This window comes from Rhamphochromis sp. 'chilingali' (genome assembly GCF_963969265.1).
Source record: "Rhamphochromis sp. 'chilingali' genome assembly, chromosome: 4".
Classification (NCBI taxonomy): domain Eukaryota; kingdom Metazoa; phylum Chordata; class Actinopteri; order Cichliformes; family Cichlidae; genus Rhamphochromis; species Rhamphochromis sp. 'chilingali'.
The window spans coordinates 43,952,675-43,975,473 of NC_137948.1; the positions used below are offsets into that span (position 1 = coordinate 43,952,675).

Consider the following 22,799-nt stretch of genomic DNA (forward strand, 5'->3'; position numbering starts at 1 on the left):
CAACTTTATTTTTTACAATTATTACAGATGTTAAGACTGTGAAACCCCTCACTACATGCTTTATACACTTTTCTCAGACAGGCATGAACATTTTCACACTTTTCTCTTTTGTTTAAACACTCTTAGAGTTCAAACCTTCGTAGAAACATGACTCCAGTATTATGGAATGAAACCTAAAGGTGCATTTGAGGGTGCAAAACGTTTCGTCGGCATTGTTGTGTTTGTTTGGGAGAAAACTTACAAACATACAGTACAGCACTTCAGAGTTACACTGCTAGCGATCGAAGATTTATGTAAATTCGACAAGCTAAACGCATTCTGTACTGTACAGCAGGAGTCCCCAACCTTTTTGCACCACAGACCACTTTAATGTCAGACAATATTTTCAGGGAACGACCTTTAAGGTGTCGCGGATAAATACAACAAAAGAATAAAACAAAGAAACTGTGGTATTTTGTAAATATAATAATAAACGTGACTTGAGCTGTGCGCCAACAACAATGACAGTGACATCCTCCTCTCTGCTTTTTAACGCTCTCTGGTCGCTATGGTAATGCGTAAATAGTTCTTTCAAAATAAGACACAGAAACTACAACCATACATTTCACATCGGAGGATCAACTCTCCCGGAACAGTACCAAAGGACTCACGGACCGGGACCGGTCCGTGGGCCTATTAGGGACCGCTCCTGTACAGGAGACACTGGACTAGATTGATTGACAATGGTCTACAGCAATCAGAACGCACAACACGATGTACTGTAAAAATAATAATAAATCAGCAAAACAGCAAGTGTCACTTTTGGCCACGAACAATTTAGGGGATGGTGAATTTTTTTTGAACAAACCCAGAGTGTTAAAAAAACACCCCACTTAAAACCATTTTATAGTAACAAAAACGCAATTTAGTTGTCGCTGTCAAAGTCGATTTAACCGAAGTTACGTGTTTACGGCTAGTGTGGAGGTCACGTGTTTCCGGTTACTGTGGAGGTTACGTGTTTCCGGTTAGTGTGGAGCTCCACAGTGGCTGCAGCCAGGTCCTCTTGCTTGAAGCTGATGCTCCGGTGCGTGTGTCACAAAAATGAACACACAGCTTCAGAAGCACTGTGTCGAAGCTTGATTCGTTTGGCCAGAGTCACGTGATCAGTGACGTCCGAAGCTTCATTTAGAGCCTAACTGCTTCGGTGTCTGATTCAATGGTTTATAAGGAAGCGAATCATTCGCGGGATTTGTGGAGTGTTTGATGGTGACAGAGAGCGAACCACTGATCATTCTACTGAGAGATTTGGAGCCAGCGAGGAATAGAGGAGGTTCTGTTGTGTGGGAGGATTTGGAGTTGATTTTGGTCGATCGGGTGGGTTTTCCAGCTTTGTGTTCTGGTTGTTTGCTTTTGTTTTGTGCGTGTTTATTTTATCTGACAACGGGAAAAAGGTAAAATGTCAAAAATCCTATTTTCATAATATAAATATCATTAAATAACTTTAGAAAAACTTCCATTTTACTCTTCACATGTAATGTTGTAAAAATATATATCTTATTTTTTTAAAATTAATCTTAAAATGTTAGTCTGCCAAATGTGCAGCAATTGAATTTATTTATTCTCTTTAGCTGATAGTTTGTGGGGCCCAGACTGTATAACTGCATCTCTACCAGTTTCTCTGCACTGCAGCCTCCTCTGTGCCATGTGAAGAGAAATTATCTCCACGAAAAGGAACAGGTTCGGCCATCGCACACTAGAACAAATTCTCTTTTTAAATAAAAATGAAAAAGGGCTACTTTAAATGCATCATGTTTTTAATTTGCAAGTTCATAAGCATTTTCCTTTTCCAGTTCACAATCAGTTCTACCCCCAGGTCACAAATATGTATAGGAAAATGTCCCTAACATAATATTATTTATAAATATACCCGTCCGGCGATTAATTGCACAAGTACAAGGAGGCGGGACCTCAGAGCAGAAGCATACTCCATAATGTGTTGTACATTATCATATGTATATTATATGTAATGTGGTATTTTTCAATTATTGTAACCAACATCAAGAAGTCACAAGCAAAGAAAGACCACACCATGGTGCATGTTTAAACAAGGAGAGTTTACTGGTCAAAATTATGTATTAAAGAAATAAACAACATTTTTTTCACCCCCAAAAATACATGTTTAAAGCAACACAGCGGTGGCTCAATATCAGACAGAACTCCACTCTGTCGAGTGGGCAGTCATAATGAAGCGGTTGGTTTTATTTTGTGGATTCAAGCTGCTCGTCATATATTTGGCCACCAGATGTCACCAGAGAGGACTGTGTTGAAAAGCTTCGAGTAATGAACCGTTTTTCAATACAAGCTTCAGAAAGCTTCATTTGGCCATCACTAGTGGTTTGATCCCAGTCTGCCTGCCAAATATCCTTGGGCAAGACACCATTTACCATCATCAGTTCAATTTCTGTAACAAAATTTCCCAAATATGGGGTAAATAAAGAAAAAAGCCTTACATTGTTATCATCTTCTGAATCCTTCATTTGAGAATGAAGCTGCTTTGTTAGCCTAAGACAGGGGTGGGCAGCTCCAGGCCTCGAGTGCCGGTGTCCTGCAGCTTTTAGATATCACCCTGGGTCAACACACCTGAATCAAATGATTAGTTCATTATCATTAGTTCACATTCATTTGTACGCCTCTGGACAACTTCAAGACATGTTGAGGAGGTCATTTAGCAATTTGAATCTGCTGTGTTGGATCAAGCACAGGTCTAAAACCTGCAGGACACCAGCCTGAGGCCTGGAGGTGCCTACCCCTGGCCTAAGAGACCAGAGAGAGAGACTCTGTGGGTTTGCCTGAGCTGGAGACAAAGAATCATCTGAGTATCTTAACTTTGCTTTATTATCGAACAATCACTGTAAATAAACGTGCTGAGCTTAACCTCCCACATCTTGAGTCCTCAGATCTCCTTAGTTATGACCAGTGTTGGTCAAGTTACTTGAAAAAAGTAATCAGTAACTAATTACTGATTACTTCCCCCAAAAAGTAATCCCGTTACTTTACTGATTACTTATTTTCAAAAGTAATTAATTACTTAGTTACTTGGTTACTTTTTAAAAACACAATTTACAACCTGAATAGGTGATAAAGCAATGGCTCTTTCAGCCCAATTCTACTTTTTCTGCATAATCCATCATACAAAATGTAATCAAATGGAAAAGTCTCTTTTTAAAACATGTTTTATTAGTTTTAATCTTTTAATTTTATGCATCAAGCAAACATTTAATTATCTGCAACATTCTCTGACTGGAAGAAATTAGTTTAACATTTAAACCTATTTTCTGCACATTCCAGCACATAAAATAAAATATTTTTGTGTTTACACTCAGTCTTTCAAATAGATGCAAGTAAAACACAGCAGAACATAAATAAAGTCAAAGACTCAGCGGTCCTGTTGCTCTATTTTCACCTGTAAAGCAGGAGCAGGGTAGGCGGAGGTTTACCCTGGTGCAGGTGTGCCGCGGTCAGTGGAAGAATCCGCGAGTTTCTCTGTGAGTTTCCCATTACGTCGTAGCTACTCGGTGCTTGTTGGAGGTTTAGGGTTTTTTTTCGCTGTAAAAAGAAGTTTTCTTCCCACGCACAGCGGACACAAATGTTTTTGTCACTTTTTATGGAATCAAACTCAAAGTAAGGTCAGTACTTCCACGCTTTAAACGCTGCACGCTCATACTCTCTCCCACAATCGATATATGATCCACTTTCAGTGTTGGGAAGGTTACTTTTAAAATGTATTCCATTACAGAATACAGAATACATGCCCCAAAATGTATTCTGTAACGTATTCCGTTACGTTACTCAATGACAGTAACGTATTCTGAATACTTTGGATTACTTAATATATTATCATGCTTTTTACAACAACGTGAATGTACTATTGCTGTGATTTATTACTATTACTGAAGGTCCGCGACTCCGAACTGTAGTAAAGGGACCTCTGACTAATACGGCGGGGTCCCTGTCGGCTCGTAGCCGAAAAATAGCTTTACTTTGTTGTCTGGGTCAACTTTTCTTGCGAGAGACAGAGAGAGGCGTTGAAAGGCTGCTCCAACGGAACTTATTGTTTTCGGAGGAAAACACGAACACGGTGTACAGTCGAGTCTTAATAGCTTACTTACAACTGGGCTCGTCAGGCTCTCTTCTTGGCTGAAGTGGTTATTATTATATTTACATGCTTCCAGCTCCCGTTTTTCCTCGATGACAACTCGTACCTTTCCACTCCCCTTTTTCTCCCTCCTCGCGCTCACAGACCCATAACGTGTATGGCAGTCCATTCTCCCTGCAGCACGGACTACACTGAACATGATGCTACATTCTTTAGAGCTATGCTTGTAGCATTCAGCCTGTTAGCTTAGCACAACAACAACAACAACGAAAAGGCGCTCTCTCACCCAGGAAACACACAGTCGCAGAGAGAGAGAGAGAGCGTCGCCCTGTAACCATGGCAACCGTAACGCTGCCGCCTGGAACAACAGAACGTAGCTGTCAAACAAACCCAAACAGTCCTGACCCGCCACAATATGAAACAGGAAAGTACTGCAGTGTAATCCATTTATTTCAACAAAGTAACTGTATTCTGAATACCACCTTTTTAAACGGTAACTGTAACGGAATACAGTTACTCATATTTTGTATTTTAAATACGTAACGGCGGTACATGTATTCCGTTACTCCCCAACACTGTCCACTGTTGATCTGCACACAGCTGTTGTCACAAACGTCGCACTCGCTCACGTCACTGTCATGAGACATTCTCGCAAAAAAAATCACGGTTTTAGTAACGCAGTAACGCAGCGTTCCTACGGGAAAGTAACGGTAATCTAATTACCGTTTTTGCAATAGTAATCCCTTACTTTACTCGTTACCTGAAAAAAGTAATCAGATTACAGTCTGTCATAACCCATCTCTGGTTATGACAGAATGATTTAGCCACATCTCGACCCAGACCTGAATTTGCTGCTCCCCTGTCCTCCAAAAAGCCCAGCTGGATATACATAGGGACTACTCCACCATGTCTCTGGCCAACAAGATGCCAGTCTTCAGAGTTGAGGTATGTCTGTTTCCACTGTCCTATCACCAGCACGATCTGCTGCCCTGGTTAGAATAACCCCAAGTTCTGGTGGAGTTTTCCCGGAGGACTTCCTGAAAGGTGTGACAGAAGTTGGCCAGGCGTGGCTTTCTCCATTTGAGAGACACAGAATAATCAGAGAAGGTGTCATGGTCCCTGTGCCCCCCCCGGCCAGCCCAGTGTGGCCACAAGTGCTTGTTGTTTTTCTCTCGCTCGGAGTGTTTAATAAAGTGTTGTTGAACCGTGCTACTTCAGTCTGCACCTGAGTCCGTTCCACCTCCGTGACAGAACGGGGGTGGAACGGACTCAACAGTTTAACAACACTTTATTAGACACTCCGGTGCGCTATGTACACGTGAAGGGGGGGGGGACACCAGGGTCCCGGGGGTCAACAGGGGGGAAACACACGTCTTCACACTCGCTCCGCTCCTCGTCCAAACACTCCTCACACGGGCAACCCACTCACACTCACGGGGTCCAGGAATCAAAACGGGCAGGTCCAGATAAACCTATCAACATAGACGAGGGTAAGTCGGCGGCAAGCACGGGAACAACTAATTCACAATGAAGCCAGGCAATACTGACGAGGGTCACTCAATATTCCAGCGACGAATAGCTCAGAGCCCCAGCCTTAAGAGCCAGAGAACTGCAAGGTGCGTGGGCCAAGGGCGGGAGCCCAATCAGAGCTCTGCCCAGGCAGACAGGTAGGAGAGAGAGAGAGTGAGACAAAAACAACAAACACTTGTGGCCACACTGGGCTGGCCGGGGGGGCACAGGGACCATGACAGAAGGTGAGTTTTTTTTAAACATATCTGCGGCATATAAAAGACAACACCCCTCAGGAAAGGTGGGGATACTGGTGGGCACGTTAAATAAAGGTAAAGGGGGTGGCACGGTGGTTAGCACTGTTGTTGAAAAGCAAGATGCGACTGGGTTCAGTTCCACCATCAGGCTGGGGTCTTTCTGTGTGGAGTTTAGCATGTTCTCCCCGGTTACTCCGGCTTGCTCCCACAGTCCAAAGACATGCATCTAGTGGGGATAGGTTAATGTGAATAGGTGTGAATGGTTGTCTGTGCGTTAGCCCTGCAACAGACTGGCGACCTGTCCAGGGTGTACCCCACCTCTCGCTGGGATAAGCTCCAGCAAACTCTGAAAAGGATAAGCAGAAGCAAATGGATGGATGGAAGTTAAAGAAACATTCCCTGCCAAGATTGTTGTTGCCAGATAAACTTGTTTCCCGGTCTATTTCATATTCTGTCCAAGCCTTAATTGATTCTGGAGCAGAGCAGAATTTTCCTGAGTAGAACCTGACTGCCACACTCAAGATTCCCCTGGAAGAATTATCCAAACTCCTTCAAGTTTCACAGTTGGACTGGACATGTCTCCTGGAAATGATCTCTCTCTCTCTATAAATCCAGTGCCCACTCAGAACATATCCAAGTATACTTTTGCAGTGCTAGTGTTAGGATACCCTTGGCTGAGCAAACACATCCCTCACAGTTAAAAACAAATATCCATCGCCTCTGTTATCATCAGCATTTGAACTGTTGTAGCGACCCACAATCTTTTCAAAACTTGATTTATATGATGCAAATCACTTGGTGTGAATCAGAGAAGGAGACATATAGGCCCAGGTAATGGGCCACCTCTTTTTGTCCCCTCTTGTGTCCACTCCCAGGTCATCCACTGAGCTCATACCTCCGAGTTTGCATATCATCCCAGTAATAATGTAATTCTTCAAGCTTCTGTTTTGGTTGCAAACATAAAAAAGATAAAAGATCCATCGATCCATCTTCTTCTGCTTTTCTGGGGCCGGGTTGCAGGGGCAGCAGCCTAAGCAGAGAAGCCCAGACTTTCCTCTCCCCCGCCACCTCCTCCAGCTTATCCGGGGAAAGACCAAGGCAAGCCGACAAATATAATCTCTCCAGCGTGTCTGCCCCAGGGCCTCCTCCAGTTGGCACATGCCCTGAACTCCTCACCCAGGAGGCGCCCAGAAGGCATCCTTATGAGATGCCTGAACCACCTCAACTGGCTCCTTTTGATGCGAAGGAGCAGCAGCTCTACTCTGAGCCCTTTCCTGGATGGCCGAACTTCTCACCAAATCTCTAAGGGAGAGGCCAGCCACCCTTCAGAGGAAGACCAGTTCCACCGCTTGTATCCGAGATCTCATTCTTTCAGTCACTACCCACTGCTCGCGACCATATGGGACGGGACGTAGATCGACCCGTAAATACTCGTTGATATCTTGATAAAAGATGAAAAAAGAATGCGTTGCTTCCTGTACAGTGTGTGCTCAGAACAAATCTTCCAGGTCTCCTTCAGTCGGTCTGCTCCACCAACTTCCAACTCCAGGAAGTCCTTGGTCCCACATTGAAGTGTATTTTCTCACCGGCTTGTCCCCTTGCTCTGGTAACACAATAATCCTCACTATTGTTGATCATTTTTCAAAAGCTGCACACTTGCTTCAGCTCCTGGTAGACGATGTGTTCATTGAATTCGACTGGACATAGTTTCAATCCAGGGTCCTTAATTTACAGCACTTGTATGAAAGAATTCTGCTCCATCCTCGGTGTCCAGGTGAACCTTTCTTCTTCTGGTTTCCATTCACAGAACTGCATCACTTCCCTTAATCAGTCCACCCGGAGCACGCAACTCACCTGGATTAAGTATGCACAAAACACCATGACACCATCAGCCCCTGGTCTCTTTCAGTTTGAAGCACTCCTCGGGTATCAACCTCCACTGTTTCCAGCAATGCCAAATCCTCTCCGCTGCTGTCAGCGGATCTGGAAGGCAGCTCGGGCAGCACTATTGTGGACCAAGGATCGAAATAAAAGTCGTCCAGACCAAACTCCAAGTTACATGCCGAGACAAAAGGTTTGGTTATCAACAAAGAAAATTCCTCTAAGAACGGAATCTGATAAAACGTCTCCAAACTTCATCAGACCGTTTGAAATTGAGGCTCTGTTTAATCCTGTGTCTGTCAGCTCAAAATATGAGAATCAATAACATGTTTCTCAGATCAAACCCACTCTTGGTTGGTTCAGCCTCAGTGAGCCAGCCTTTACTGGCCAGCAGATTATGAATGTTCGACATCGCAGGAGAGATCTACGATATCTGGTGGAGCAGGAGTGATATGGCCCAGAAGAGCAGTTGTGGATTGGTGTCATGGTCCTTCAGTCCTCCTGTGCTGGCTCACTCTTTCTATCTGTCGCTCCTCTCCTCTGTCTGTGGGAGTGTATGTTTGCATTATTCACACCTTCTGTTGTGGGGTCTGGTCCTCCTGTTTCCCCCCCTTCAGTTCAGCATGCCTGTGTTAATTAACTTACCTGTTGACAATCCTGTGATAGGCCTGGCTGCTGTTTAAGACCTTCATTTGACACTGAATCGTCAAGCAGGAAACAATCAGTTTTGATGGCTCATCTTACTTGATGCACCTCTTTGTTCTCGTCTGCTCAGGATTCCTGGATGTCCTCCTGATGTCAGTTACTGAGAGTGAGAAAAGATTTTCCTGTGGGAAGAGACTCTTTTCCTGAGCTGGTGCCGAGGAATCCTCTGACTACTGCCCATTCACTTTGCATTACGGCATTTATTAACATTTTTAACATTCACTGTAAATAAATGCACTGAACTTAACCTCCACATCTTTAGTCCTGCACATCTCCTCAGTTATGCCAGATGCACATGTTGAGTATTGTTTCTTTTGATTCCTGTTTATTTGGTAATGGTAAATGGACTGATCATTATATAGCGCTTTTCTACTCTCCCGGAGTACTCAAAGCGCTCTATACAACATGCCTCATTCACCCAATCACACCCACTCATACAAGCACTTCCTTCTATACATAAGTGCAATCTAACCAACATTCATACACACTGCGATGGATGCATCGGAGAGCACCAAGAATACTTGGGCATGCAGACTGGGGAAGCCAAGGATCGAACCTGCTCTACAACTGGCTGGGTGTTCTGCTGGTAGTGGGGATTTTTCTCCTAAGAAACACTGGCCTGAACAGAGTAATCTGTTATAAATACCCTCAAACTGGGATAAAGTACAGCAAAAACAAACCACCACCAATGAGAAAGCCAGTCTGACCGGAAAAGCACAGTACAGTCCTAATTCCCAAGGTTTTAAATACTAGTGTGTTTGTGTCTTTTAAAATGTCAGCAATAAATCACATGTATGCAATGTAACAGGGTACAACAGCTAACAGTTTATTTCTCCCCACAACCTTTGTCTTTGCAGCAGGAAATCATAATACCAACTGGGTTGAAAATTATTCTCAGGATAAGTTTTTGTGACATGCTGAGTATTACAACAACAGTTTCTGATAATAGAAGAGTTAACTGTGGTAAATAGTTGAAGATCACACATCTGCAGCTGTTTACATGGGTAGAAGTTCACATTCAGTTATTACATTTGCACTCAACAGCCTTCATGTTCTACAGAAATACACAACAAACTGGCAGCCAGTCGTGTCCTTTGAGTTGTGCTCATTGACAAAGACTCATTCACTAATGGCAATGTGTTCGCAACCTGTCCGCATTTAAGGATTAGGAAATATGAATAACGATGAGGAAACAAGGGGAAAGCAAATCCCCGTACCTGCATCGGTTAACCAAACCGACACTACAGTTACACTTGGTCCTTGGTCCTAGGATTTGATGAAGTGACCATACTGAAACAAAATATTTATGTTTCACACGTTTCCACACCTGTGTGTGCTCAAAGTAAAGAACATAAACTTCACTCACGTTTAAAAGGTAAGATGAAGCCATCCTAGTTACAAGCTGCCATCTGGCAGTCAGAGACAAGCTATTGCTTTTATACCCAGTGTGGGATGATTGTCAGTGATTCATACACATTATTTAATCCTGCTGCTTTCATGTTAGAGCCAGCAGTAGCTACTTCAACATAAGGAAGTGCCGACTGGTCAATCCTCGATTCATTTAGGAAACATCAGCTAAGAGAACGATTTCTCCACTTCGAGCAAAAACTCGTCTATAAAAAATGACTTAATTATGCTGAAGATGATCTTCTAACAGCGTGAAAGTTATTTTCATGAATTCTGTTACTCTCACTTCATAAAAATAAGACACTAACAAATCCACAGAAGAACTGAAGGAAGTTCTCCAAGCTGATGGAACAAAGGAACTGCCAAGTCCCTAAGGGCTGAGCACTCACCAGGTCAGCTCTGGCCTGCTCTTAGGCACAGGGCGAGGGTTGGCTTTGTGTAACTCAGATGTTACAGTCAAACAATCGCAAAGATTCAACAGATTAGTCATCTGACATGTGACATTTTGTCACATGTCATAATTGTTTCCAGCATGTAATGTTAGCACAGAAGTACTTCGGCCATGACTAGCCTTCAGTGCTTCAAGCCATAACCTCAAATGTCTGTATTTTAAATATAACTAAAGCCCAGAGCACAGACATTTATGTCTTCAAAATTAATTTCTCTGGAATTTAACTAGACCCTGTTCTTTGCAGTGGTACTGACTTCCTCCAAACCTCCTAGCCTAAGGGGACAATGAAATGTGCATGCTCATGCTAAACCTGGCTAATGTTTCAAATAATGAGCTCAGCAAATGCACAAGTAATCTCTGTAAGCCAAAAGCTTCGACTGCAGGATGCTCTAAACACTTTTCTTCTACAGTTTTTTCTACTCTCCAACCTGTATGATGTCACAGAGAGGGCAGGTCCCTAATATGGTCATCACAAGCACACACGTTTGGCTGTGAGCATGAAAGCACCACCCACCTGTGTTTACAAGGTCATCTTTCATGGGCACAGGTGCTCACTGCAATGATGCAATGACATTTCTTGTGCGTAAGTTCAGCAGTCTGTGTGCAGAGAGTCAGCAGCCACACACACAAAGACGCCATCATGCATGCGAGTGCTGCAGTGAATTCAAGCTCACGCAAGGAACTGTTGTTGAAACTAAATTCTGCTCACTCAAATCAACCCGACCACAAGGTTGGAGGGCGGGACCTCAGAGGAACAGGCGCCCTAATGTGATTGGTCAAGAGCTCTGTAACAGTTTACTGTGTCAAACCACGTTACACAGTGGCAGCAGCAGAAGTTTATAATTCTGAAAATAACGTTTGTGAACTATCAACAGTTCTTTTTCCATATTACCATTAACATAAATTATTTTCTCAAGATCGTAACAATATTGTCCATAATTGTCCTCAGTTACCAGGAAACAAGTGACTTTAAACCCACTTTAAATAACTAGAATATTTAAACAAACCAAACAAGCTCATAACTTGTGTAATAAGCATTTCATATCTGCACGCTTGCTTGAATTTCTACACTTGCATTGCTTTGTAAGCACAAGCCCACAGACCACCGTCACAGTTTAAACTACAGCTGGAAATGTTCTCATAAAACTGCTGCATGTGGTGAACAGGATGAAAGGATACAGGATGTTTCCCACATATTTCCAGGGTCATATGGGGATTGAAGCTCTTCTGAACAAGCCGTTCGTCACAGCCAACTCTTATTCTCACTCACGGAGTAATGCAGGATGTTATTTTTTGAAATATATGTTTTCTTTGGTTTGTGTGTGTTGTCCTTTTCATAATCAAGTTTGATTTATATCCTCAAAAATGAGCAAACTACTTACTAAGTTATTCATTTCATCTTAAACACCATTTGGCATGAGTTCATTAGCTGCATCCCCATTGGCTAGGGTCTTAGCAGTTCCACCGAATGACTGGGTTAGAGCAACATTTTCAGTCTTCGATTGGCCGACAGCTGTCCTATCGTGTTCTGCCTTTGCCCTGATCAGGTTTCTCCGGTGATAGAACAGGTAGCCTGGCAACAGGAAGCCAGCAAGGGAGAAGATGAGAAGGCCCAGATTGATCTGTGGTAAGGAGACAGCGTCGGTACATGTTTCAAACCAAAGCTCTTCTAAAACCCGTTGTTGAAAAACTCCTCTCGGTGTGCACGTGTCCTACCCAGTAAGGATTTCCACTGAGGGGTCCCACCATCAATATGAACAGTGGTTGTTGAAGCAGGGCAAACGCAGCACTGATCATTGACTGCATACCTGTCAGTGTCCCGAAGTGGTTGGCTGGATATCTAGAAAGAGAGGTAGACGAGCTTCTTTTTCTCGTTCATTTGTATTCATTCATTCTTAAATTACTGCTAAAGTACACCGAACCCAACCCAAGGGACTCTCATGTATTAATGTATTACAGACAGAGCTCATGAACTCTGGCTGACTCTGGCCCTTTTCACAATCATACAGTCATGTACAGGGAGTGCAGAATTATTAGGCAAGTTGTATTTTTGAGGAATAATTTTATTATTGAACAACAACCATGTTCTCAATGAACCCAAAAAACTCATTAATATCAAAGCTGAATGTTTTTGGAAGTAGTTTTTAGTTTTAGCTATTTTAGGGGGATATCTGTGTGTGCAGGTGACTATTACTGTGCATAATTATTAGGCAACTTAACAAAAAACAAATATATACCCATTTCAATTATTTATTTTTACCAGTGAAACCAATATAACATCTCCACATTCACAAATATACATTTCTGACATTCAAAAACAAAACAAAAACAAATCAGCGACCAATATAGCCACCTTTCTTTGCAAGGACACTCAAAAGCCTGCCATCCATGGATTCTGTCAGTGTTTTGATCTGTTCACCATCAACATTGCGTGCAGCAGCAACCACAGCCTCCCAGACACTGTTCAGAGAGGTGTACTGTTTTCCCTCCTTGTAAATCTCACATTTGATGATGGACCACAGGTTCTCAATGGGGTTCAGATCAGGTGAACAAGGAGGCCATGTCATTAGTTTTTCTTCTTTTATACCCTTTCTTGCCAGCCACGCTGTGGAGTACTTGGACGCGTGTGATGGAGCATTGTCCTGCATGAAAATCATGTTTTTCTTGAAGGATGCAGACTTCTTCCTGTACCACTGCTTGAAGAAGGTGTCTTCCAGAAACTGGCAGTAGGACTGGGAGTTGAGCTTGACTCCATCCTCAACCCGAAAAGGCCCCACAAGCTCATCTTTGATGATACCAGCCCAAACCAGTACTCCACCTCCACCTTGCTGGCGTCTGAGTGGGACTGGAGCTCTCTGCCCTTTACCAATCCAGCCACGGGCCCATCCATCTGGCCCATCAAGACTCACTCTCATTTCATCAGTCCATAAAACCTTAGAAAAACCAGTCTTGAGATATTTCTTGGCCCAGTCTTGACGTTTCAGCTTGTGTGTCTTGTTCAGTGGTGGTCGTCTTTCAGCCTTTCTTACCTTGGCCATGTCTCTGAGTATTGCACACCTTGTGCTTTTGGGCACTCCAGTGATGTTGCAGCTCTGAAATATGGCCAAACTGGTGGCAAGTGGCATCTTGGCAGCTGCACGCTTGACTTTTCTCAGTTCATGGGCAGTTATTTTGCGCCTTGGTTTTTCCACACGCTTCTTGCGACCCTGTTGACTATTTTGAATGAAACGCTTGATTGTTCGATGATCACGCTTCAGAAGCTTTGCAATTTTGAGACTGCTGCATCCCTCTGCAAGATATCTCACTGTTTTTGACTTTTCTGAGCCTGTCAAGTCCTTCTTTTGACCCATTTTGCCAAAGGAAAGGACGTTGCCTAATAATTATGCACACCTGATATAGGGTGTTGATGTCATTAGACCACACCCCTTCTCATTACAGAGATGCACATCACCTAATATGCTTAATTGGTAGTAGGCTTTCGAGCCTATACAGCTTGGAGTAAGACAACATGCATGAAGAGGATGATGTGGACAAAATACTCATTTGCCTAATAATTCTGCACTCCCTGTATTTATCCATTTTTTTAAACTGCTTTTAAAATTTGGGGTCTCTTTCTTCTCTAAGCTTCAACTTAAGGATGTTCCAGCTGACTAATTTGCTTTTCCACAGTGGTCTGATGTCTGTCTGTGTTAACGGGAACGTGAAGCTCAGTGATGTTGCTTGTTTGGTTAATCATAAGAGAGGAAAACAATGTTCTGTTGAAAAAACTGCTTTAGAGTTTCAGGGTTGGGGGATGGCTACAGCCTATCTCAGCCATAAACCCTGGAAGGTTTTGGCATTTTAAGTATGTTTCGATGGAAAAACATTTGTCTTTTAGTTAAGTAAAGAATCCAAATACTTGTCACAGCACTCGGCGATGCAGTTTAACAATATAAAACAAAGTTCAGCTGCCTGTGTGGTCATTTTCCACGTACAGTTGTACCGTCTATACGAGGGCACAGGACCCCATGTTAGGGCTGAAAATCAATATTTTAAACTCTGATTTCCTTGCCCATGCCTTCCTTACAGGGTTTCTAACTGTAAGCAAAATCTCTCACATTACATATGTTAATATATAAATACTGTAGCTTTGTAAAAGCCCTGTTGTTACCCACACAGCAGCATAGAGACCTCCACAGCAGGAGTGAACAAATCCTCTTACTATGGTATGCAGAATGAATGACACCATCTATCAGAGAAGCAAAGTCAGATGTTAACAGTGATACTCGGATGTGTCAGTGAGGACTTCTGAAGCTCAGGATTTTGCTAACCTGTAAGGGCAAATTGTCTATCAGGGATGTGATGCCAAAGGTGACCAACAGGAGGTTGGTGAAGATGAAAGCTCTCATGGCATTAGTGAGTTTCTGGATCTTCCTGTTCCTCTTTGAGGCATTCAGTTGGCTGAGAAGGACAAAGTTCAAGTGTCAAAAGAGGCTCATGGCTACACAAAAAGTTTGAATGTGGTGAAATCAAGATGCAGAGGTACACTGTGATGTTAGTGACACCACCAGGCTTCTCCTCTTTTATATCGCAATCCAAGTTCAAAGTTAACATTAAACCCATCCTATGTACTAAACACCAGCCTTTGGGTCTGTCTGTAGTATCTTATCCTGAACACTTTTCATACCAATTGTCTGTTTGTGTGTTTGGACTTTCCTCTTCACAGTCCTTCATCCTCCAGTCCATGATGTAGCCAATCAACGGACAGGTCAGTAGACACAGCAGCTGCATCGTACCGAAGACAGATGAGTAGAATCCAACTGGAGAGGACATTTATAGAGAGGGGGAGTCAATAAAAAGTGATTTACATGGGTAATATCATTTGCCCCATGGCCAGACACAACTTGAACCTATACAATGAAATCCATCAACAATACGTTAACATTAAATCTTTGGCACAAGCCATATCTCTGAGCTGTATTACTTTTCTTTACCACCAGTACTACAGCTTTTATTCCTGTCTAACAAACGTTGTGGGCCAATAAGATAAGATAAGATAAGATAGAACTTTATTAATCCCTCGGGTGGGTTCCTCTGGGAAATTCGACTTCCAAAAAAAGCAGCAACGACCGAAGTTACAGTTACAGAATTGTTATATATATATATATATATATATATATATATATATATATATATATATATATATATATATATATATATATATATACACACACACACATATATAAATACAGAGACAAATATAAATAAAATATACAAAGGGGATAAATAGAATAAATAGGAATAAAAAATAAAAATACAAGTGAATTGCACATTTCAAGTATTGAGTCTATTGCACTGTTGACTATTTACAAAAAGTATTGCACAAGGTATTGTACAGTGAGGTGCAGAGGCACTACAGCTTAGTTGTTCCCTCCTTTGTCCTCCTGTCTCCCCTCCCTCTCCCCTCCAGAGAGGAGTTAAACAGTCTGATGGCGTGTGGGACAAAGGAGTTTTTAAGTCTGTTAGTTCTTGTCTTGGGGAGAAGCAACCTGTCACTGAACAGACTCTTCTGGTTGTTTATGGCCGTGTGCAGAGGATGCCCAGCATTGTCCATAATGTCCAGCAGTTTCTTTAGTGTCCTTTTCTCTGCCACTGTCACCAGAGTGTCCAGCTTCATGCCGACCACAGAGCTAGCCTTCCTGATCAGTTTCTCCAGCCTGGATGAGTCCCTCTTTGCTGTGCTGCTCCCCCAGCACACCACAGCATAGAAAAGTACTCCAGCAACCACCGACTGGTAAAACATCCTCAGGAGCTTCCTGCAGATGTTAAAAGACCTCAGCCTCCTGAGGAAGTACAGTCGGCTTTGGGCTTTTTTATACAGGTGCTCTGTGTTGCATGACCAGTCCAGTTTATTGTCCACCCACAGCCCGAGGTACTTGTACTTGTTGACCACCTCCACCTCCTCCCCCTCTATCTGAACCGGCAGTGGACCTTCTCTGGACCTCCCGAAGTCCACAACCAGTTCCTTAGTCTTTGAGGTGTTGAGTTGCAGGTGGTTTGTGTGACTCCATGCGACAAAGTTTCTCACCAGACTTCTGTACTCCTCTTCCTGATCATCCCAGATACACCCCATGATGGCTGTGTCGTCTGCAAACTTCTGAATATGGCATAATTCAGAGTTGTAGCAGAAGTCAGAGGTGTACAGGGTGAAGAGAAGAGGGGACAGCACAGTTCCCTGTGGTGCTCCTGTGCTGCTGACCACTGTGTCAGACGTGATGTCCTTCAGCCTGACGTACTGTGGTCTGTCGGTGAGGTAGTCGGAGATCCAAGCCACCAGGCAGGGGTCCACCTCCATCCTGTTCAGTTTTTCTTGAAGCATACAGGGCCGGATGGTATTAAAGGCACTGGCATCCTCCACTCCGACACCCGCCTTGTATGCAAACTGTAGTGGGTCCTGGGCATGTTGTACCTGTGGTCGGAGGAGGTTGAGGAAGAGCCGCTCTAGAGTCTTCATAAGATGTGACGTCAGTGCCACCGGTCGGAAGTCATTCAGCTCATTGGGCCGGTTCTTTTTGGGGACCGGGACGATGCAGGATGTCTTCCAGAGGGCGGGCACTCTCCCCAGTCGCAGACTGAGGTTGAAGACTCGTTGTAGCGGCTCCCCAAGTTCAGCAGCACACGCCTTTAGCATCCTAGGACACACCTTGTCTGGGCCTGCTGCCTTTCTGGGGCGAAGCTTCCTCAGTTGCCTCCTGACCTGATCCACTGTGACACTGGGAGATGTTTGGGAGGAGGGGAGGGGGGGAGATGTCTTGCTGCTGAGAGAGGGATTGGAGGAGGGGGGTGTCATGGTGTCAGGAAGGGGGGGAAGCGAGGGAGGCAGGAGAGTGGGGAGAGGACTCTGTAGTGAAGGTGAGGGTGAGGGTGGGGGGGTTGTGGGCTGGTCAAACCTGTCACCTAGGATGTCATCCTGTAATATCTTTAAATGTTGCAGACTCTTTCATTGACTGGACAGGGCCTGGAGCTGGAATTTTTCAGTGCTCTCGACATAGACAGGTAACCGGCATGTCAGCTTCCCACATGTCCGATTACCAGTGATGGGAATAACAGCGTTACTGTTTTCAGTAACGAGTAATCTAATTACTATTCCTATCGTTACAACGCCGTTACCGTTACTAACAAGAAACTGCGGCGCGGTCGCGTTACTATTTTACAGCAAACAGATGGTTGAAGCTGTCTGTAGTTTACAGCATCTTATATCAGCTGCACAGAAGTAGCTGTAAGTAATCTGGGCGCTGCAGCTTTAAGCAGCTGCGCTCCCGCGGACAGCGATCACTTTCTGCCCGACGATCACTTTTTGGCACAACACCTGGAGCTCAGGGGGCAAAACAATGGCATGAGTGCTGCTGTTTGACTGAGGAAGAATAAAGTAGTCGTGGTAAGCCGATCACATGACCACTTCAAGATGACAAAGCAACAAGGTGCCAGTTTTTAAATTGTGCTGATAGGCCACGTAAAACCAGAGTCATGATAAACAATATATACGTGTGTTTACTGTCTGAGGACAGCGCAGCGAGACCTCTCTGCTAATGAGCAAAAAAGAAAAATCAAACCAAAATCAGCCCGTTCATGTTGGTGCAAAAATGCACCATGTTGATATGGCAACATGACATTTGGTTGTTTAGGAAGATTTAGGAGTGACGGCGAGAGAGAGAGAGAGTTTTGAGATGTGAGAGATGTTTGCAGTGTGTAGTTAATGTGTTGTCTTGTGTAGTTAGTGTGTAGTGTTGTGGATAGTGTTGTGTTGTGTGTCAGAACAATGAGGCGACTGCTGTCTCCAGGTAGAAACAGGAGTGACACACCTGCTGCTGTCAGACCTGCAGGTATCAGGCTGTGATGTTTCCTTTATAGTGGACAGAAATATTTGGAGTGACACAAATAATTTGTGGCATCTTATTGAAGAACAGCTGATTGTTCTGTAAACAGTTTGACATGGTTAAAAAAGGTAAATGGCTGCAAATCACTTTGTTGTTTGCAAAACTTGTGCGTATGATTTTAAAACTGACAATTTATATTTGCATTTAAAGTTATGAAATATGATTCAATAAACATGTTTGTGGTTGTTACAGTAACAAATATAACTTTCTACTCGGATTTTGTTGTTTGTCTGATTTTAGATCAATTGTGTTAATACAGTCTGTCAAAATGAAAACATGACTGTAAATTCAGACACGTGAGGTTGTGCTGAAACGAATGACACCAAACAAGGCAAAGTAACTAGTGAAGGTGAAATGTAGAGGAAACATCAGAAGTAGTTACATCGTGGACATGCAATAATGCCACATGCTAACACTGGGAGGGAAGACACAGCTCACCAAAGTAAACTGCAGGTGGACTACCACAAAAAGTTTGAACATGGCCATTTTAAAGAAGCCAAGAAAGACAAACTGGCTGAAACCAACTGTCATGGTCCAGGTGAGTGCGGGGTTTTTCCACTCTGCTGGGCTGCACCTTCAGGCGGAGACTCCAATCAGCCTTCACAGCTCAATGCAATCAAGTCACCAGCATTTAAGACCAGCACTCACAACAGACCTTTGCCAGATCTTCAGCTAACTCGCTTTAGTCGTGGCCACCTTATCTTTTGCATTTCTACCCACAGTGTTTTCTCTCTGTCATAGTACCACGTCACACTTCACAAGCAGGAAAAATACGCATCTCTGTCTGGACGCTGGTTTTCTGCTATCAGGTTGCACTCCCTCCATCGTGGCCTTTCACCTACCTGCCCCCTGCCAGGGCCGTTGCTCCAAGTATATTCTGGACTCTGTCTTGACCACTCCTCACCCAGACCCCCTAGACACCCTCCTTGCCTGACGCCTACCCCTGCAACACGTAAACCATAACCATCATAGCTTAATCTCTGGCTGTGATTCACTGGACTGCCACTGACTGCCTGTCTCTTCTCATTATAGTGACTCAGTGTACCTCCACCCAGGCCGCTGCCCCTTTTCCCTCCCCAGGATCCGTACTTAAACTCTTGTGTAACATGGTAGACTAATGTACCTGTGTTAATTCAGCTCCATATTATTGTGTGAAGTTGCACTGGGTTGGGAGTGGTTTTGTGTGTGTCACATTTTTGGTGAGCCAATGGGTGGAATGGGGTTGGACTAATTAGAGGCAGGTGTACTTGATTGCACTGATACACTGGTCTACTTATAGCCCACACTACAAACACTGTTGTGTCGTTTTGTCTCTCTGTGCAGGTATGTACTGTGATGAAATCAGTTTGGGATGGATGGGTTTTGTCCTATGAATTCTATAGTGAAAGTGTAGTTTTGTCTCTCTGTGCAGTCCAGGGCCTATTATATGCCACAGCCTAAAGGTAGCAGAGTTGCAGAGGCTGGAGTGACCACTGGCTATATGCTTGCAGGGTGGTGGGTCTCCAAGGACAACTTCTAACCCTGTTACAGGCAACACATGGAGTGTAACTGGCCGTGTGGCATAGCTGGCTCTGGCCTTGGGACTGTGTGTTTTTATTTGATTCATAAATGGGACACTGGACTGTTTTATCTTTTATCTCTTGATATATTTTGTCAATAAATTATCTTTTAGAATTTTATTGACTGTCATCTTTTTGCCCACGACTGAGACGGTTGGTCAGACCTAGAATCTTTCTTTGGGTGTGTTACACTTGCATCTAGTCATAGCACAAGAACAAGAGCTCAGAGCTGATCAAAGCAGGTATTGGCCTTTTACAAAACAGCTGCAATTTTGAATTGGCCAAGAAAATTGCATTTGGTTGATCTCTAGAAAATGAATCACAAAGTTCCCATGAAATCTGAGTAACTCACTGTTCAAGGTGCTTTCTTGAAGTCGTTTGAAATTGTAAGTCTAACATGTTCCTTCCACAGAGTAAAACCAATCTGAATCTTAAGTCAGGACCCAAACAGGTCTTGGTCCTGGGTCGAGTCTCAGTGGACAGCAGTCATGTGTGTGCACCATTAGAACTGAGTGTTTTGGTTTATACCTTGTTTTTCCACCTCCTTCTGTAGCTCCTCAGAGGCTGAAAGAGACAGCAGCAGGTCAGGGATTACCAGAGACGGGTTAACAGCAATTATTCTCATTAGCAGCACACTCACTTTGGCCCTATAAACAAGTGACAAATAAAAGAAACGCTGAAACCATGTTCCCTTTGATTTGATGATTTGGCTCCAATGTGCACCTTACAAGGAAGCTCATTGCAGATCTGAGTGATTGCCTTTATGCTACGGTGAAACTATGGTAAAGCAGTCTTTTCCAGATTGCCTGCATTCATGTGGTGAGAGGGTTTACTAAATGGTTTGATGAGAATAAAAATGATGTGAATTCTGTGCCATAACCTTAACTTTCACCCAGCAGAACACTAAACACTTGATATAGAGTTTTTTTTTTTTAAAAAACCACATAAGGAATACCAAAACTGGAGCCTATCCCAGCTGTCATGGGGCGAGAGGCAGGGTACACCCTGGACAGGTCGCCAGTCTGTCGCAGGGCCAATGAAATAAACCATGGAGCATTTAGATTTAAAAAATAGAAACTGGACCATTATTCTTACGGTTGGGGTCGCCGTGGGTGACTAGGAACTCCATCATCTTATTCATAGCACCCATGAAGAAGATGAGCCTCAGCTGTGTCATCGCCATGGTGATAACACTCCACAGGAATATGGGAGAACACACAGAATGACAGAGCGGCACAGACGCTGAAGAAGGAGACAAAGAGAGAAAATGTATGAATGTACATTTAGCTTTTGGTTCAGCAGATACAGACCTCAGAGCCGTGCAGGTTCCAGCCAAAACTCTTTCAGTTCACTGAGAGTTCAGGTCCATCGCAGATTCTCACACAGTTCATTTTGCTGTTCATGGTAGTTTACAGTGCACACAAGTCTTTAAAGACTAGAAAGCCCAGGGGTGGCTGTAGCTCCGATGGCAGAGCAGGTCAGCCACTAATCAGAAGGTCGGTGGTTCAATCCCAGGCTCCCCCCTGGCTGTATGCCAAATATCATTGGGCAAGATACTAACCCCATGTTGGCCTACTGGTGGTGGTCAGAGGGCCCGGTGGCGCCAGTGTCCGGCAGGTGTGGCTTGCCATCACCAGTGTGTGAATGTAGGGTAAAGTGCTTTGGGGTCCTCAGGGACTGAGTAAAGCACTATACTAATGCAGGCCAGTTACCATTTTCCCATCACTTTCATCACTGCAGATGCTGGACCACTGGTCTGTCAACCACTGGTCGACTCTCCCCTCGTGAACAAGACCCTGACGGTGTTTTTCTGGACTCGGGGCAACACTTAACCCTCATCAAAGGCAAGGGAGCCATAGATGACCGCTCGGACGATGGGAGCTTGATTTTTTTGAGAATAAAATCACTGAGAGTGTTGGCAGCAAGCTCAACTTAAACTAAAGCCAAAATAACAAAACAAATACCTTGGGCTGTGCTGTGGGGGTCTGTGTGCTCAGGTACTGTCTGTCTGGATCCCATTGTGTCTTCCATTGCAGTCATGTGGGTGATATTCCTGTCCCCGGTCACGCTGTCCTCTGTCACAACCCCACTTATCTTCACCCTTTTACTGTTAAGAGGAAAAAAACACACAGAATGTAATGGGAAGAGTCATAATGTGCAATTCCCACTATCTCAAAGATGTTTTAAGTTGAAGACTTTTGGAGATACTCATAAAACGTGCCCGAAACCACAGCTGACGTTACTGAATCTGTAAAACTCAGAACACATGGGAAAGGTTCATCATGAAGGCTCGTGACAGCTGACATGAGTGGGTAACATGAAGTCACAACATGAGGAGCGATTCCCTCGTCAATATCTATATTAGTCTGAAGGCAGTGATTTATAGCCTAACCGACTGCAATGACTCTGTCCTCTGAGCAGCCTGTGCACAGCTGTCCCAGGTGTTGTTGTCACTCTTCTGTTCTCTGTGTTTTGTTCATGTCTCTTTCCATTGTGAGCTTTAGTCGACTCTCAGCGCTCTCAGTTCTGCATCCTGCACTCAGGTTTTTGTGTCGTCCCTGGAGAAATCTCTCAGGGAGAATGGAATCACCCCAAACTGGTACCGCTGTGGGAATCCAGGGAGCATCCACGCTCACCACTTCATGCATAATGGACCTTCCATGTGTACGGACATGTGCAGGTGTATATGCATGTATATGTATACATATGCATATTTAAGGTGTACATGTCTATAAATAGGAATAGTAGTGGTACAATAGTTATGTCAAGCTATATAGTTGATGTCTTCCATATTTCCAACCATATCCATAGTCACATACTGTGTATGCTACCGTTGTATGTAGTGTATTATCTTACTTTTTTCATTGATTGTACTTATTTGTATTTTTGTATTTCCTTCTGATATCTGTACCTGAGCTGAGGTGACGCAAAAACTTCCCCGTTGTGGGATCAATAAAGTCTTATCTTATCTTACAGTTC

The 22,799-nt window shown here is 43.7% G+C and overlaps 1 protein-coding gene across 2 annotated transcripts in view; it reads right to left on the bottom strand.

Moving 5' to 3' along the window:
* Positions 1-1,038: 1,038 nt before the first annotated feature.
* Positions 1,039-22,799, bottom strand: part of slc43a1b (solute carrier family 43 member 1b) — a 33,463-nt gene continuing 11,702 nt past the window's right edge. Inside the window, exons 8-16 of one of the 2 annotated variants that reach the window (XR_013971444.1) lie at positions 21,785-21,927; positions 20,916-21,062; positions 20,349-20,384; positions 15,012-15,144; positions 14,656-14,785; positions 14,500-14,573; positions 12,062-12,185; positions 2,490-11,967; positions 1,039-2,402 (exon numbers count right to left, since the gene is read on the bottom strand). Coding sequence is in view for 1 of the 2 variants with exons in the window: in XM_080880711.1 (XP_080736837.1) it covers positions 11,746-11,967; positions 12,062-12,185; positions 14,500-14,573; positions 14,656-14,785; positions 15,012-15,144; positions 20,349-20,384; positions 20,916-21,062; positions 21,785-21,927 (1,009 nt within the window). In the remaining variant the exon portion in view is untranslated. Of the gene's footprint in view, positions 11,968-12,061; positions 12,186-14,499; positions 14,574-14,655; positions 14,786-15,011; positions 15,145-20,348; positions 20,385-20,915; positions 21,063-21,784; positions 21,928-22,799 lie in introns of both variants that reach the window. The other variant, XM_080880711.1, reaches the window with a different exon arrangement.